The sequence below is a fragment of the Calonectris borealis genome, chromosome 1, assembly GCF_964195595.1.
Source record: "Calonectris borealis chromosome 1, bCalBor7.hap1.2, whole genome shotgun sequence".
Lineage (NCBI taxonomy): Eukaryota > Metazoa > Chordata > Aves > Procellariiformes > Procellariidae > Calonectris > Calonectris borealis.
The window spans coordinates 57,931,305-57,945,393 of record NC_134312.1 but is presented as its reverse complement, the minus strand read 5'-3'; the positions used below and the strand labels follow the sequence as shown (position 1 = coordinate 57,945,393).

Below are 14,089 nucleotides of genomic sequence, written 5' to 3'. Positions count from 1 at the left end.
TGTCCCTGCTGTCATCTGAATCATCAGTCCAGGACGTGTTCACATTCACAAATGTCTTTCTGAAACGCTCCTTTCCATGAGAGGCCAGCGCTGGGTGTATTTCTATAGGGTATATCACCTTCCATAGGTAACAGCTCTGCATTTTTCCAAGTGACAAGTGCAAGAGAGCATCTCTTCCTCGAGGTAGGCACACTTTGAGTGCCCCTCCCGGTGACTGAACAGCTGATAGCTCACCACGATCCACTAATAACAGCAGGACAAGCCATGGCACTGCTGTTTCATGCTGTGCCATGAAACCCTTATATCTGTTCAACTCAGCAGTTCCCATCCTCTTCCTCAGCTGCTGCCACCACTGCAGCTCCCCCTCTGTGACTCACTGAGCCCAAAGGCTCTGCCTCCTGGTGCCCCGCGGTGACTGAGGTACCTCAGAAACCTAAAGCAGAGTTAGACGTAGCCCAAAACCTGGGCTGAGGCTGCAGGCCTCATTCCACCTCTGTGTGCCGTGGTGGCCATACGGGCCACAAGGCCTCGGGAACTAGCCGCACCGGAGGGGTCTGGCTGGGCGGAGGGAGGCCACGGCCGCGCCGCTCTCAAGATGGCGGCAGGAGCGAGCTGGCCCCGCCCCCGCGGGTCTCCGTCCCCATGGCAACGCGGCACGACGCGAGCGGAGTGGGCGGGGCTCCGCCCGGCGCCCGGCTGCTTCCGGGCTGGCCCCGGCGGTGACGTGTCGGCGGGCTGACAGCGCCGGGCGGCAGGTGGCGGCGGGGGCCGCGCGCCAGGCGGCCACTTCCGGTGAGCCACGGGACCCTCTCCCCCATCTCCCCTCCGGGCCGCCCCCCCCCGCGGTTGCCCCGGCGACGGTTTCTGTGAGGGAGGGGCTGGGGGTCGTGCTTCTCACCCCCCCCCCGGGCCCTGTCAGGGCAACCCCCCCCAAACGGCTGGGCCAGTGCCCGGTGTCCCCCCTCGGGTCCGTGGGCTGGGGCAGAGGCCTCGGGCGGCCGGCAGACCCCGCCGTCAGGGCCCAAAGCCGAGCCTCCCATGCCAGGCCCTCGCCCCGCAGCCCCCGGGCCCAGCCCGGTGAGAGGGCGGCAGCAAAGGGCTGTGCCTGAGGTGCGAGGCCACTGCCAGGAGGGAGGTGGCGTGGCGAGCTGTGGGCGAAGCCCTCGCCCGTTGGTGGCCGGTGGAGTTGGATGTGGCTGTGACCACCTCGGGAGGCCGCCGCGGTGTGGGGCAGCGTCACCGTGCTGTTGGTGCTGCTGAAGGATGAATGAAACCAAAACGTGTCTGCTAATTGCTATCTGGAATTAAATAGAAACAGGTGGGCTTGTGCATGGGGAAATAATGAGTTTTTTTGTGAAAACGAGTTGCAAAAAGCTTTACATAGCTTCCCGAGATAGGAGATGAATGTCAAAAAGGGACATAACTTGCTATGAAGTCAAGAACAAAATGGAGATGTTTAATGGATGTAGGGGATAAAACTGTAAATATCCTTAGCAGCCGTGGTGCAGGTAGAGCGTGTGAAGAAGCAGCTTCCAGAAAGGACCACATTTTCTTCTGTGCTTTGGAAATACTGCACATGTGTGGGTTTTGAAACATGCAGCATTCAAACTCGAGGACTTTCTCCTGTCTCATTCAGAGCAGAGAATCAGAGACACTTGACATGTTTTTCATCGCTGATAAAAGAACAGAGACTATTGTCTAACCATTGTTCAAAAAAAAAAGAAGGGGATCAACAAGGGTGGCAGGTTGATTCTCTGCAGTTTTTTATTGAGATCCCTAATTTATTGGGGTTTATTCTGTTCTTTCTTCCCAGGGAGTTTGGAATAAGCATTTTCAGACAAACGGGCTCCACTTAACCAAAACAATGTTTGCAGATTTGGACTATGATATTGAGGAAGATAAGCTGTGAGTATTTCGCCTGTCTTTTCCTGTTTTTTGCTAACAATAGAAATAGTCTTTGCAGCCAAGACCTAATGGGAGTGGATAAATTTACCTGCTCCTGACACTGTGTGCCAAAGAGTCAGACTTGCTGTTCAGTCCTGATTTCTTGCTCCCTCTGGGGACTGGGGAAGAGGCATCGCTGTGCTGGTGAGCAAAGGAGAATGTTTTCTGTTGCTCTGCAATGACTACCCTGAGTTTCTCATTGCAAAGCAGTGCTGACAAATATTCTGTAAATTAATGACCTTAGCCAGAGAAAAAAAAATTTGTAATGGAGGCAAGAAGTGGAGAGAAACTCTGGACTTCTTAGGTCTGTAAGAAGGAGAACACTGGCATTTCATGAGCAAGTAAAAGGTTTGATGAGATTAACAATTAATTTAACATGGAACACTTGTCTTGCATCTCATTTATGCTGTGCAAGTTTTCCTCTCACTCCAGCATTAAGAGTAGATGAAACACTGTCTAAAACATGATAGTGTTTCCTCAGTGCCTAGCGATGGATGAGGGTGTCTCTCCCACCTCTAATCCTTGCATGCAGTCTCAAAAATAGAGCCCAGAAGGTCTTTCTGCTGGCCCGTGCTGATAGACTCTATGGCGGAGATAATGTGATGAATTCAAGTGTGCAGTGCCCATTATGTTCTCAGTTTGTATCAACTCAGATATCAGAGTTGATTCATACACATGCAGCTCTGCCTACCGTGTTCAGTTATTCTTTCCCCCTTTCTCATTCTAGGGGGATCCCCACTGTACCTGGGACAGTGACCCTGAAGAAGGACTCTCAGAACCTGATTGGGATCAGCATTGGGGGAGGAGCACAGTACTGCCCCTGTCTCTACATTGTCCAGGTGGGCACTCGGGGAAGAAGAATAAACTATCTTTGTAAAATAGTGTTGGCCTGAGAGATGGAAAGCGTGGAGACTTCTATGCTATTTGTTTTTCTCAAAGTGGGAGACATCATCTCACTTTCCAGTGAGTAAGATTTCCTTACCCTAGTACCTAATAGGTGTGGAAAAATTAAATTAAGACTTCTGAAATTATCCTTCTCCTTGGAGAGTATGTTAGAATTCGTAGGGGAACAGTGTGACATTCTCAACATCAGGAAATCCTACTTGAGGAGGTACGTCCTGGAGGCAAGAACTTCCTGAGAGAAGATGATGATCAACCCACCTCTTAGTTAGAAAAGGGGAAAAACTGCGACTTCACCATGAACAAAACAGAACTGAGTTAAACAGGAGGAATGTAATTGTCCTTTTTTTGTTCTTCAGCCCTGCATTCACCTTTCTCTTCCTCTTGATTCCAGACCACCTGTGCTTTTTCTCCTCTCGCTAGGTATTTGATAACACTCCAGCAGCCTTAGACGGCACCGTAGCAGCTGGTGATGAAATCACAGGAGTGAATGGGAAGTCCGTCAAAGGGAAGACGAAGGTGGAAGTGGCCAAGATGATACAGATGGTAAAGGTGAGAGGTAGGAGGGGGCCACTGGCGCTTCTGGGTCGTAGTTTACAGTTTATTGTCCATTGGTGAAGGAAGCCACTGCTACTTGCTTCCAGTACAGCAGTTTTGGATTTGCTCTTTCTACAGGGAGAAGTGACGATTCACTACAACAAGCTTCAGGCCGACCCAAAGCAGGGCAAGTCTTTGGATATCGGTAAGACTGGTTTCTTTCTCCCTAGAGTGTTAAAGTGACACGGAGGGGTGAAAGATTGGTCCCAGCTAAAGCCAAATTAAAAGTCTGGTTCCGTTCTTCCTCTTAACTCAGTCATTTTCAGATGGATACTGTCAAAGAGAATTACAGGTTTAAAAAAACCCTTCCCTGATTTCTTGAAATAGTCTTGAAAGGTAAATTGAGGCTCGACTGTTGTTGTGGGAGGCTTGTTTTTCTGTGCTGTGTTTAGCATGGATGATGAAACTCAACTAGATATAATTTAATTTATTTATTTTTAATACATGTAAGTTATGCTGATCTATTGAGAGTTTCAGCTGTACACAGAAATACGTCTATCAAAAACACTGGTTGCAATTTCTCAGCGTGGAGAACAGTGATGAAATGCCTATCTACACTGAGTTTTGTACAACCGCAGATTTTATAGGAGAGAGGGAAGGCTTTATTTCTAAAACAAAGTGTGTGTTTTGAACTATTATATGGTCTACCTTTTTCGCTTTCCTAAAAAAATCAATCTTTTTTTTTTTGCTTTCATTTCTTTTCATGGTGATTAAGGTGCTAATGAATTGACAGGGGTTCAGGAAAATGGTGAGGACTGAGATGGATTTCTGGGGAAACAGAAGTGCGGTGAGAATATGGTATTTTCCAGAGATGCTGAGTTTTCCAGGACACTGTGGCTCCAGCTGAGTTCTTGGGAGCTGCAGGCACTTCACACCCCTGCAAGTTTGCCTCTAAATAAATGTAGCTGAGTCATCTGATTCCAAAGAGGGCATAATTGTCTCTAGTAATTTGCAGGGTATGACCACCAAAGACAGAAATTAATTCCATCAGGGGGTGACAAAAGGGTTTAACTAAGATCCAAAAGATAAAAGTAAGCAAAGGGATAACTTTGAGCATTAAATCCTATTTGTTTTGCTTTCGGCCTTGTCTCCTGACTTCAGTTGAAGTAATACAGCAAGTAGCATAAGCAAAGTTTAGTTCCAAATAACACGATAGGTAGCTTATAGCAAAGTGATTTATTGGAATAGTCTTCCAAAAGAAGTGCTGGAGCTCTATTGATTGAAGTATATAGGATGTGAGAGCAGAACAAGCAGAAGATAGAAGATGTGCTCTGCATGGCTGGACCGAACATCTAGTTTCTATGGTATTCTTTTTCTGCTCACTACCTCAATAGTGAATTAAGTTCAGACTGGCCAGTTTATGCAATGCCTGAGAAAGTGGTGAAGTATGCTAGTGTGCTTTTCATGCCCATAGAAATGACCCTGGTCCTGGTTTGCAACTCTCTTTTGGCCTTTAGTATTGAAGAAGGTAAAGCATCGACTGGTAGAGAACATGAGCTCAGGGACAGCGGATGCGCTGGGGTTAAGCCGAGCCATACTTTGCAATGGTAAGTACTGTCCAGGAGCACATTTGCTTAAGGGAACACTTACCCTCTTGTGCTTACCAACTTTTTATAGTTACTTGCATTTCCACGTTATTCCTTCATAATTCTTTCCTTCTGCTATACCTTGCTGTTATGATTGGCTCTGCCCTTCCTGAGTGATATATCCTGTCATTGGGGCCATTCAAATGTTAACTAAGGTCATGTTAACTAAAATTAATTTAAAGTGAGGACCCACTTAGTGAATGCTGATAGGTGATGACGCCACAGTGTAAAACTAGTTGGCAGTTATTTTAAAAGCTTCCCATGTTGGAGCGGGGGACAGGCTTTAGAGGTGAGAGAAACTTGAACCAAAACTATGAAACTGGTGTTTTTCCAGTCGGTCAAGTCTTAACCATGTCCTGCATTTGACGGTTCTAATTCTCTATTCTGATTCTTGTTTCCATTTAGATGGACTAGTGAAGAGATTAGAGGAGCTGGAGAGGACTGCAGAGTTATACAAAGGTAAACTGTGTCTTCCATCAGACACCAGATGGGAGAGAAGGATGCCTCCATTATGTTTCAGTAAAATGACTTACATGTTTTTTCTGGCTTCCATCACAGGCTTGACAGAGCACACCAAGAGTCTTCTCAGGGCTTTCTTTGAACTATCCCAGACACACCGAGGTAAAGAACCTTGAGTGAAGGGAGCAGAAATCTTTGACCTCCAGTTTCAGGAGTTTTAGTTGGTACCTAGATGCGCTATTCCCTCACTCAAAGAAAATAAGTGTTGCAGAAGTGAGCTGGGAAGGGCTGCTCTCCGGGCATTAGCAGTCATGGTGCTAACACAGGGCCTGTCTTTCACATGGGACGTTGAAGAAATGCCCTGCCAACCGCCGGTCTTTAGGGAATATGTAGCATCATTCCCCAGCTAATTGCAAGGTTATGTGAAGGAGTTGTATTATTGGAGGCAAGATTATTCTCCAGGGTCAACCTCTTCTTTCGTCTTTTTGTATTTATTACCCTCACCCAGCATTTGGAGACGTTTTCTCTGTCATCGGCGTACGGGAGCCGCAACCAGCTGCCAGTGAAGCCTTTGTGAAATTTGCTGATGCCCATCGCAACATTGAGAAGTTTGGGATTCACCTTCTGAAAACAATTAAACCGGTAAAGAATTTAACTGTAGGAATAAAGGGTCTGGAAAAGAGGGGAATCTAGAAAGACAGAAGCGTGTCTTTGAAGATGTGGTCTTATAAATCATTCATTGTGGGAAGAACTGTCTTTGTCTGCTTTCCTTCAGAGAACTCTTCATAAAGAACCTAAGAGGTAACATAGTGAATATATCAATCTTGTCCCTTTGACTTTTGCACATGAGTATATTCCTCTCCTTTCCTTTTGGGGATGAGGGGGTAGTTTGATCAGTGTAGTCCCTAGAGCCCTTTCTCTGATATTGGTACACATAATTAAAAGACATCACTAAATTTAAAAGAGTTTAGATAAGCAGTCCAGGAACAATTTAAGGATTTCAATCAATATATTTGAGTGAGAGTCTCCAGGGGATCTGTCCACTTAGTTTAGCAAAGAGAGGATTAAATGTTGATTTGGGTACCACTTTCAGTGCAATGCTGGATGGACAGCGTTGGGTAGTGGGCCTTTGAATCCGGGGGAGCGGTTTCCAGGACCAACTGAAAGTGAAACAAGATGAGTCGAAAGAAGATGAATGCAGACTAGAAGTGGGGCATGCATTTCTAACACTGGAACCACTTGCCAGTGACAGTAATGGATGCTCTAACCATGGCAATTCTGAGTCAAGAACAAACATTTTCTTTCAAATATGCAGTAGTTCAAAAAACAGTTAACTCGAGGCAGTCTCATGACCTGTGCTGGTTAGAAGGTTGCACTTGATGAATTGTAGTCATGCTTTTTGGTCTTACATTCAGCAACAGGATGTTTCTCTTGCAGATGCTTACTGACTTGAATACGTATCTGAATAAAGCCATTCCTGACACAAGGCTGACTATCAAAAAATACCTGGATGTCAAGTTTGAATATTTGGTGAGCCACTAGCTTTTTTTTTTTTTTTTTTTTTTTTTTAGTGCTGGTTTGAATTGAATTTCATAGACTCATAGCCTGAAAGTCACATATAGCCTATACGATCACATATCCATCCTTCCACAATCCATGCAAGAATGCATTATTTTTTCCAATTCTTTGTCTACTGCCAGATTACTCAGATTCGGACACCTGCTTTTAACTAATAGTTCTCACTGCTAAGGAAGATCTCCCAGAATCCAGATGACTTATTTTCTACATGACTGAATTAATTTCTGATTTATTTGTAAAGACTTCCTATGCAACTTATGCTCTTGAACTCCCCTAAATAGCTCTCCAGTCCATATTTTTCAGGTAGTTTTGGATAGTCTTTCTTTAGCCAAAGTAAACAACTTTCAAGTCATATTTGCTTTCATTTAGACTATGCCTTTTTTTCCTCCTCCGTTCCACTCACCCCTTGTTTTCTACACCCAAAAAGGGTAGGGTTGTTAAGTGCATCTGTTCTGTAACTGTAGGAATCTATTTTCTTTTACTAGTTGAGAGAAGTATTTGGAGCTGCAGCCCTAAGGCAAGTGAATATGGCAGCATCTCTTCCCACATCAATCCTTCCCACAATTCAACTTTTTTTTTTTGTCTTTATTTATTCCCTCCTCATACTTATCCGGTAGTGTGTTTTCCCAAACAGTAGATGAACACAGGATTTTTCTTTTACTAGGTTATACTTACCTAAAGTATTTGCTCCTGTTATATAAATATTAAGCACCTTCTCTCTCCCCCACCATTTCCTCTCCCCATCTTTCTCTAAATAGATTTTCTTTCCACCTGGGATGTTTAATATACTCTGATCCCACTGTGCTTTCCCCAGTGTCCCTAGCTGCAGCATTAAAGGAAGGCTTGAAACAGTACAACCCTCTGGCTGTGGGTGATGGTGAAATGGCTTCTAATTCTTAATATTTCCTTCTTGTTTTGCCTTTTTTTTTTTTTTTACTTTAAATCCTGCAAAGTCTTACTGCCTGAAAGTCAAAGAGATGGATGATGAAGAGTACAGCTGCATTGTGAGTACCAGTACTGTGGCAATGACAACTCTATACGCTGTTTCTACAGCTTCCCTGTGCACACTGCCTTATAAATGCAAAGGCGCTTCTGTGCCTGTGTGCATCCAAACTAGTGAATACATCCTAAGAATTACACACATTTGTTCTTAACATATTAGAAATTGGAGCTCTAATTCTAATTAGATCCTAGGAAACACTAGGAAACACTGCCAATAACTGTCATGAATCACTGGTGCTGTGGAATAGTAAAGGGACCAGACATCTCCTCTGCAGCTTGTTTGCTCAGTGGTTGCCTGTCTCAGTGTTTAAGTAATATTAGCTTGTGTAAGGAGGATTAAGGTGTTATCTTCACAGATTCCATTTGTGTGTAGTGTACAGCTTATCATTAATTCTGGACTTGTTTCTGAGAAATGAAGGTTTAGCTTCTCTAGCAAAACACATGTGAAAGCTGCATTTGTAGTTGAGGAAAATTGATTAAAGGATCTCTCTTAAAAATAGAATTTTTCCTAAAAATAGGTAACTTAAAATCAGAAGACTTAAAAAAAAAAAACCGGCAAAGTTTGCTGTCTGGTTTAGAGTTTTACAACTAATCCTTAACAGCTCTGTTTAAGATAGCTAAAGGTGTCCCCTACATGCCCAGTTTCCCTGCATGAAAGTAAGATCTTTTTTTATCCTAGATATTGATCTCAGAGCAGGGATTTGAATTTTTTAAATACCCAATTCCCAGTGCCAGGAAGGAATAAAATTTTCCTAACACAATATTTAATTGTATCTTTCATGCTAAATGGGAAGGAAAGAATCGCAGTCTTGCCCAACAGAGTAACATCTTTGGGTTTTGGCGCATGCAGCATGTATTACCAAGCCATAGTCGTAACACAGATTTTTATGTATGTTATGTTTACAGGTGCAAGAGAAGAATGCTGTTTTGCTAACAAACAGATCTAACCCCTTTCTTTCAAAACTATTTTGTGGGACAATATATAGATCCCTCCTACTGGTTTCCAGCATCGTGTCTGGATGGTACCACAGGGTTCCCTGTGTAGATGTATAATATGTTATGCAATCCATATAGGGTGAAGCTTGCAGAGGAGGGCAGAATTTTTTGTCTGATTGATATAAATTAATATATCCCTCAGACCTAGACTTGTTTGTTCATAGTGCCTGTCTTAATAGTTCAGATAAGAAGACATTCCACTTCTCCATGCTGGGTTGAAAAGTGCCTGTCCTTCTGTCTTTGCTTGGTAGTGATGCTTTCCTTTACTGTGGTTGGCATGTATTTGGCCTTCAAAATGGCCCCATTGACTACCAGTTTGTTGATGTGGCTCAGCATTCCTAATGTTTCATGCTTCCTGACTGCAGTTCCAGTGAGCTTGAGAGGGCTGTAATAACCCAAGGTCACAGTGAGTGCGCGTCAGTAGGTAAACTCTGTGTACCAGCACTGTTGTGGGAGTCTCTAAAATGGCGCCGTGTTTTTGGCAGGCTCTGGGTGAACCCCTCTACCGGGTCAGCACTGGGAACTATGAATACCGCCTTATCCTACGTTGCCGGCAGGAGGCTCGCACACGGTTTGCCAAAATGAGGAAGGACGTACTAGAGAAAATAGAGCTCCTGGACCAGAAACACGGTGAGTGCCACTGCTGTCTCCAGCACCTGAAGGGGTCAGGCAGACATGGCTTTGGCCTTCATGCTCCTCCTTCGTCTCAGCTCAGAAGTCTTTGCTGAAGAACCCTTCTGTGGCTGTGCCCGAGACATCCACCCTCAGAGGCCAAAAGGGATTAATGCATAGGAGACTGTAACGAATACTGGCGAGGGAGGCTTGATCACAGCCTTCATGCTCTGCTTGTGAAGGCGGTTTTCACCTGATTTGTTCCCAACTTGTCTCCACTACAGTGCAAGACATCGTGTTCCAGCTCCAGCGTTTTGTCTCCACAATGTCCAAGTACTACGATGACTGCTATGCCGTGCTCCGAGATGCGGATGTCTTTCCCATTGAGGTGGACCTTGCCCGCACTACTCTCAACTATGGGCAGAAGGACACATACACGGACGGGGCAGAAGAAGAAGAAGGAGGAAGCGAGAGAGAGGGTAGCGGGAAGGAGGACGCAAATGGTGAAAAGCTCATTGATGATGCCTGAGTGTGCCGGCATGGCCAGAGGAAAGGCTTTGCAGACTGTTATAAAAACATGTATTTCACATGCCGATTCATCCTCCGTGACTTTCTGTGTATGTCCAGTCTGGGATTCCTCGTCTGCTTTGGGTGGGGGTGGCTGGTTGGAGTGGCACCAACCTCTGCTTTCCTCTCCCTTCCCTTGCTTGTTTGCCTGGATATTCCTTTTTCCTCCGGAGACGTCTGCTGCCTAACTCGGATACTGAGGTGTGGGGAGGAAAATCCCTTACCACACCGCCATGTGACTCTGTGTACAGACAGGACACTGCCGAGTGTGTGGGATGCACCACTGCCCTCTGGCACATGCAAGCCAGCTAAACATCTGGAGATGATTACGAATGGCGAGAACAGCCCCTTCTGTCCTTTCCTTGTGCTATGGGAAAGTGTGAGCACCAGCATTGTTTTCTTCACCCCACTGCTCACTGTCTTCAAGCTTCCCATTCTCTGGCCTGTTTTAAACTTCCTCTGTCTCTTCCATCTGTCCCCATGGACCGCAGGACCGATTTTTGTAGGATGATCACTCCCACCACTCCCAGCTTTCTGTGCCACTGTTTTTAAGAAATAGGAGGAAGTCCGAATTGATGCCTAGAAGTGGTGGTGGTACATCTGTGCTGATCGCCCCCGCATCCAAGGGGCTGGGGGAAGCTCTCAAAGCAGGGGCTGGTGGAAGTAGTTGCCTGGCATGCTGAGCTGCTGCAACCCTGCTGCAAAGATTTGGAAGTCTCCTCCCCTGGCTACCATCCTCTTCATAGTCCCTGAGCTCCTGCACAGCTGGCACTGTCTGCCCACTCTATAGCTACACCTCAGGGCTAGAATCCTGCAGGATGTGGCTCCGCCCTTACCTGCGGGAAGGAGGGACCTGGCTCAGGAAGGAGCCCTCCTACTTGGCAGAGACGCCGAGGTCAACGTACTTGTCTGAGGCAGACAGGTTCCTGGGAATAACAGCAAAGCTGCACGCATTTCCTTTCCACCGTCCTCCTCTCTCATGGCTCCTTGCGATGGACAATAACCAAATGTGCTTTTTGAGGATGTGCAGCCAGTCCTGCGCACTCTTTCCTTGTGCAGGTGCCAGGAGGAGCCACCTTAGAACCACAAAGGAGATAATCCATCCTTAAACTAGAGGGGAGAGGCAGGAAGCCTTGTGGAGAGAGGAAGACATGGCCTGTAGGCAGAGACATCGAGATTTTGAGTGCCATGCGTGAATAGCGTACCACCCCTGCCACCCCCTGCTCTCCTCTCTGCACAGCCATTTTGTGCTGCCTCTGGGCCAGCCAGCAGCAGTAGCTGACATCCCATTCCCCAGCACAAGGGAAGGAGGGAAAGGAAAACCTTTCCTCCTTCCTTTTCTTTTTTCCCTCCACCCTTGTGGGCTGGTCCCAGATGCAGATGGCATTTTCTCATTTAGCGGGCAGCACAACTGCCAGGAGTGGTGTGCTTCTCGGAGGCAAGGGTTTTGACTTCTCTGTCATTACATTCTAGTGGTAGTGAGAGAAGTTATTTAAGGGCATTAATTTATGATTGAGATGTTTGGTTTTTTGTCTTTGATTTTTTTTTTGGAGCTTTGTCATCTCTGTGGGTGCCTGGAAGAAAGCCATCCATGGTCAAGCTGCTCTGAAAGATTTACACAGACTCTGATATACTGACTGTTGTCTCTAATAAAGAAAGATGTGACATTTCGTTTCCTGTCCTTCATGGGTTTTCTTTAGAGATTTGTTTTCTCATCCTCCATTGGTTTTAATCTTAAAATATAATGATGGGAAGATGGGTATCATGTGCTGGCCAGTTTTTTTCTTGCTCATACTCGTGGATAATCTCTGTGCCAAGCTGCGGTGGTCACTGCAGCACAGGTTTCCAGAGGAGGAAGCTTATAAATGCTGTAGCGAGGCCAGTCCTCCATGTAATACCAGCTTCTCTGCATCTTGGCTTCCCAGGGGAACACCAGCCTTGTAAAGCCACCAGTTGTCTCAGTCCTGCCTGGTGGCATCCTTGCACCCCTCCAGGGCCAGCTTCTCCACGCAGCTCAGCTGTTGCATCACAAGCTTGAGCTGATGCCTAAGTCCCTGATCCTCTTTCAGAGCTGTTTGTTGTGCCAAAATACGGAGCAGTTAAGAGGAACAGAGAAAAATGCTTCAGCGGAGCCTGCCTGAAAGCAAACAACACAAAGTGGAAGGCAGCGTAGCCAGGTTTTTTGCAGCCTGACTGATGGAGGTAAAGGAAGAGGTCTGGGTATCTTACAGCACCGTCTGTAGCAAGATCTTGTACCCTAAGGGCATTTATGTGCTTTTGTGAGAAGATTTAAGAGCGGGAAGCTTAGCGGGAAATGTTGACTGGTGACAAGGAAACAGAGGGGACCTTGTTCTAGTGACCTGCCTGGTGCTGACAAGGGCAGTTGTTTTCATGCTGTGGACCTCGGACCTCTGGGAAGTTGTGAGCTGCTTCTTGGAGGGGGTTTTGGTGAATAAGAAAAACCCGGCCTGGGGGACAGGGGTTTGGTGTTGCTGGGGCAAGAGCTGCAGAGCAACTTGGTCGAGCAGAGCAGAAACAGTGATCTTACCTTGTGGGGAGGGGAGAACAAGCTTGCAGAGCAGTGAATGAATGCCTGCGGGGCTCCATCACCCTTGCTGCTGCTGCTGCATTCTCCCAGAGCTTTGCATCTGGGGTTTGTCGTGGTGCTTAGTCTGATTTGGGATGTGTCTAAAAGTGGGTTTGAATAGGAAAAAGCCCAAAGTCACTGCTGTGACTGGCTCACAATCAGAGCTAACAGCGGTGGTGTTAGCCATGGTGGGACAGGGCACAGCCCCATGGGGTTTACCTTCTCCTCTCCAATTTCCAGTTCTTACCTCTCTTCTTAAACTGACATTCTTCAGCAGCTTTATTTTGCTCATCATTTACTGCTCTTTTTGCTTGGGAGCATCTAGAATGAAACCCTTTCCTTCATGTTCCTACCCCCTCTCTGGGTTTAAATGGCTTTATGGGTCCTGCAGGCTTCAGCCATTACCCTTGAATTTGTAGTCAGTCTGCTCTGGAATGAAACACCCATTTTTATGGTCCCATGAGCTGCCTTCCCTGTAGCCCTCTGCTTAGTTTTTGATCCCTCGCTGTAGTCACAGGTTCCCCCAGGGCCTTTGAGGTGAAGCAGTTCAGGAAACCGGAAGAAAGGGCTTTGGCCCTTTATAAAAGATCCAGTCCTAAAGCAGATTAGGAGTGGTTTAAGCATGCCAGGGAAGGTTGTCCTCTCTGAATCTAGAAATCCACCACTGCCATGGGGGTGAGGGGGTCATGCCTGCCTTACCACGTGCTCCAGCACCCTCGTTAGTGGCATCCAGAGGCTGTGGCTTGTCCTTCTGCCTTATCTTTGATTCCTTTACGTAAGGGGGTTTTCTCTATTTAAAAGGAAAACACACACACATATCTGGTTTCATTCCTGCTGAGTGGATAATTGCTTGAGACACGGTTATTTACCTGCCCTGAAACCCCCACCCCTGTAGGGGCCAAGTTGTTCCCTTCACACGTCAACAGGACTCGCTTCAGCTTAGATAAAACTGGCTCGCTGCTATTCCTGTCGGCGAGACTCCGTCTCGTGGCTGCTCACCTAATGGCATTAAGTCTTTCTTAGATGTCTTCTTCTTGCACCTCAGCAGCGGCCTCTAACCCAGCGCTTCCCTACTTGGAAAAGCAGCATCATGTGTCACTGCCCCGGCTTTACCGCCCACAAAAGATGCTCCAGACGGAGGTGGTTGGAGCCGGTGTCCCACCGTTTTGGCAGTGCCCGAGGGAGGTATTGCAGGAAACGCAGTGTCTACCCCCATGCTGGCTGCAGCTGGAGGAGGCCCGGGTGATAGCTATGAATTACA

General features: G+C 46.5%; 1 protein-coding gene across 1 annotated transcript; it reads left to right on the top strand.

Annotated features, from left to right (window-relative positions):
- The first annotated feature begins 671 nt into the window (after positions 1 to 671).
- Positions 672 to 11,911, top strand: PICK1 (protein interacting with PRKCA 1). The gene is made up of 13 exons (XM_075155444.1): positions 672 to 792; positions 1,814 to 1,905; positions 2,672 to 2,783; positions 3,268 to 3,396; positions 3,520 to 3,586; positions 4,899 to 4,988; positions 5,433 to 5,486; positions 5,586 to 5,648; positions 5,995 to 6,128; positions 6,924 to 7,016; positions 8,018 to 8,068; positions 9,548 to 9,692; positions 9,959 to 11,911. Exons 2-13 carry the CDS (start codon positions 1,865 to 1,867, stop codon positions 10,201 to 10,203), a joined length of 1,224 nt encoding a protein of 407 aa, XP_075011545.1. The 5' UTR covers positions 672 to 792; positions 1,814 to 1,864; the 3' UTR covers positions 10,204 to 11,911.
- The last annotated feature ends 2,178 nt before the right edge of the window (positions 11,912 to 14,089 follow it).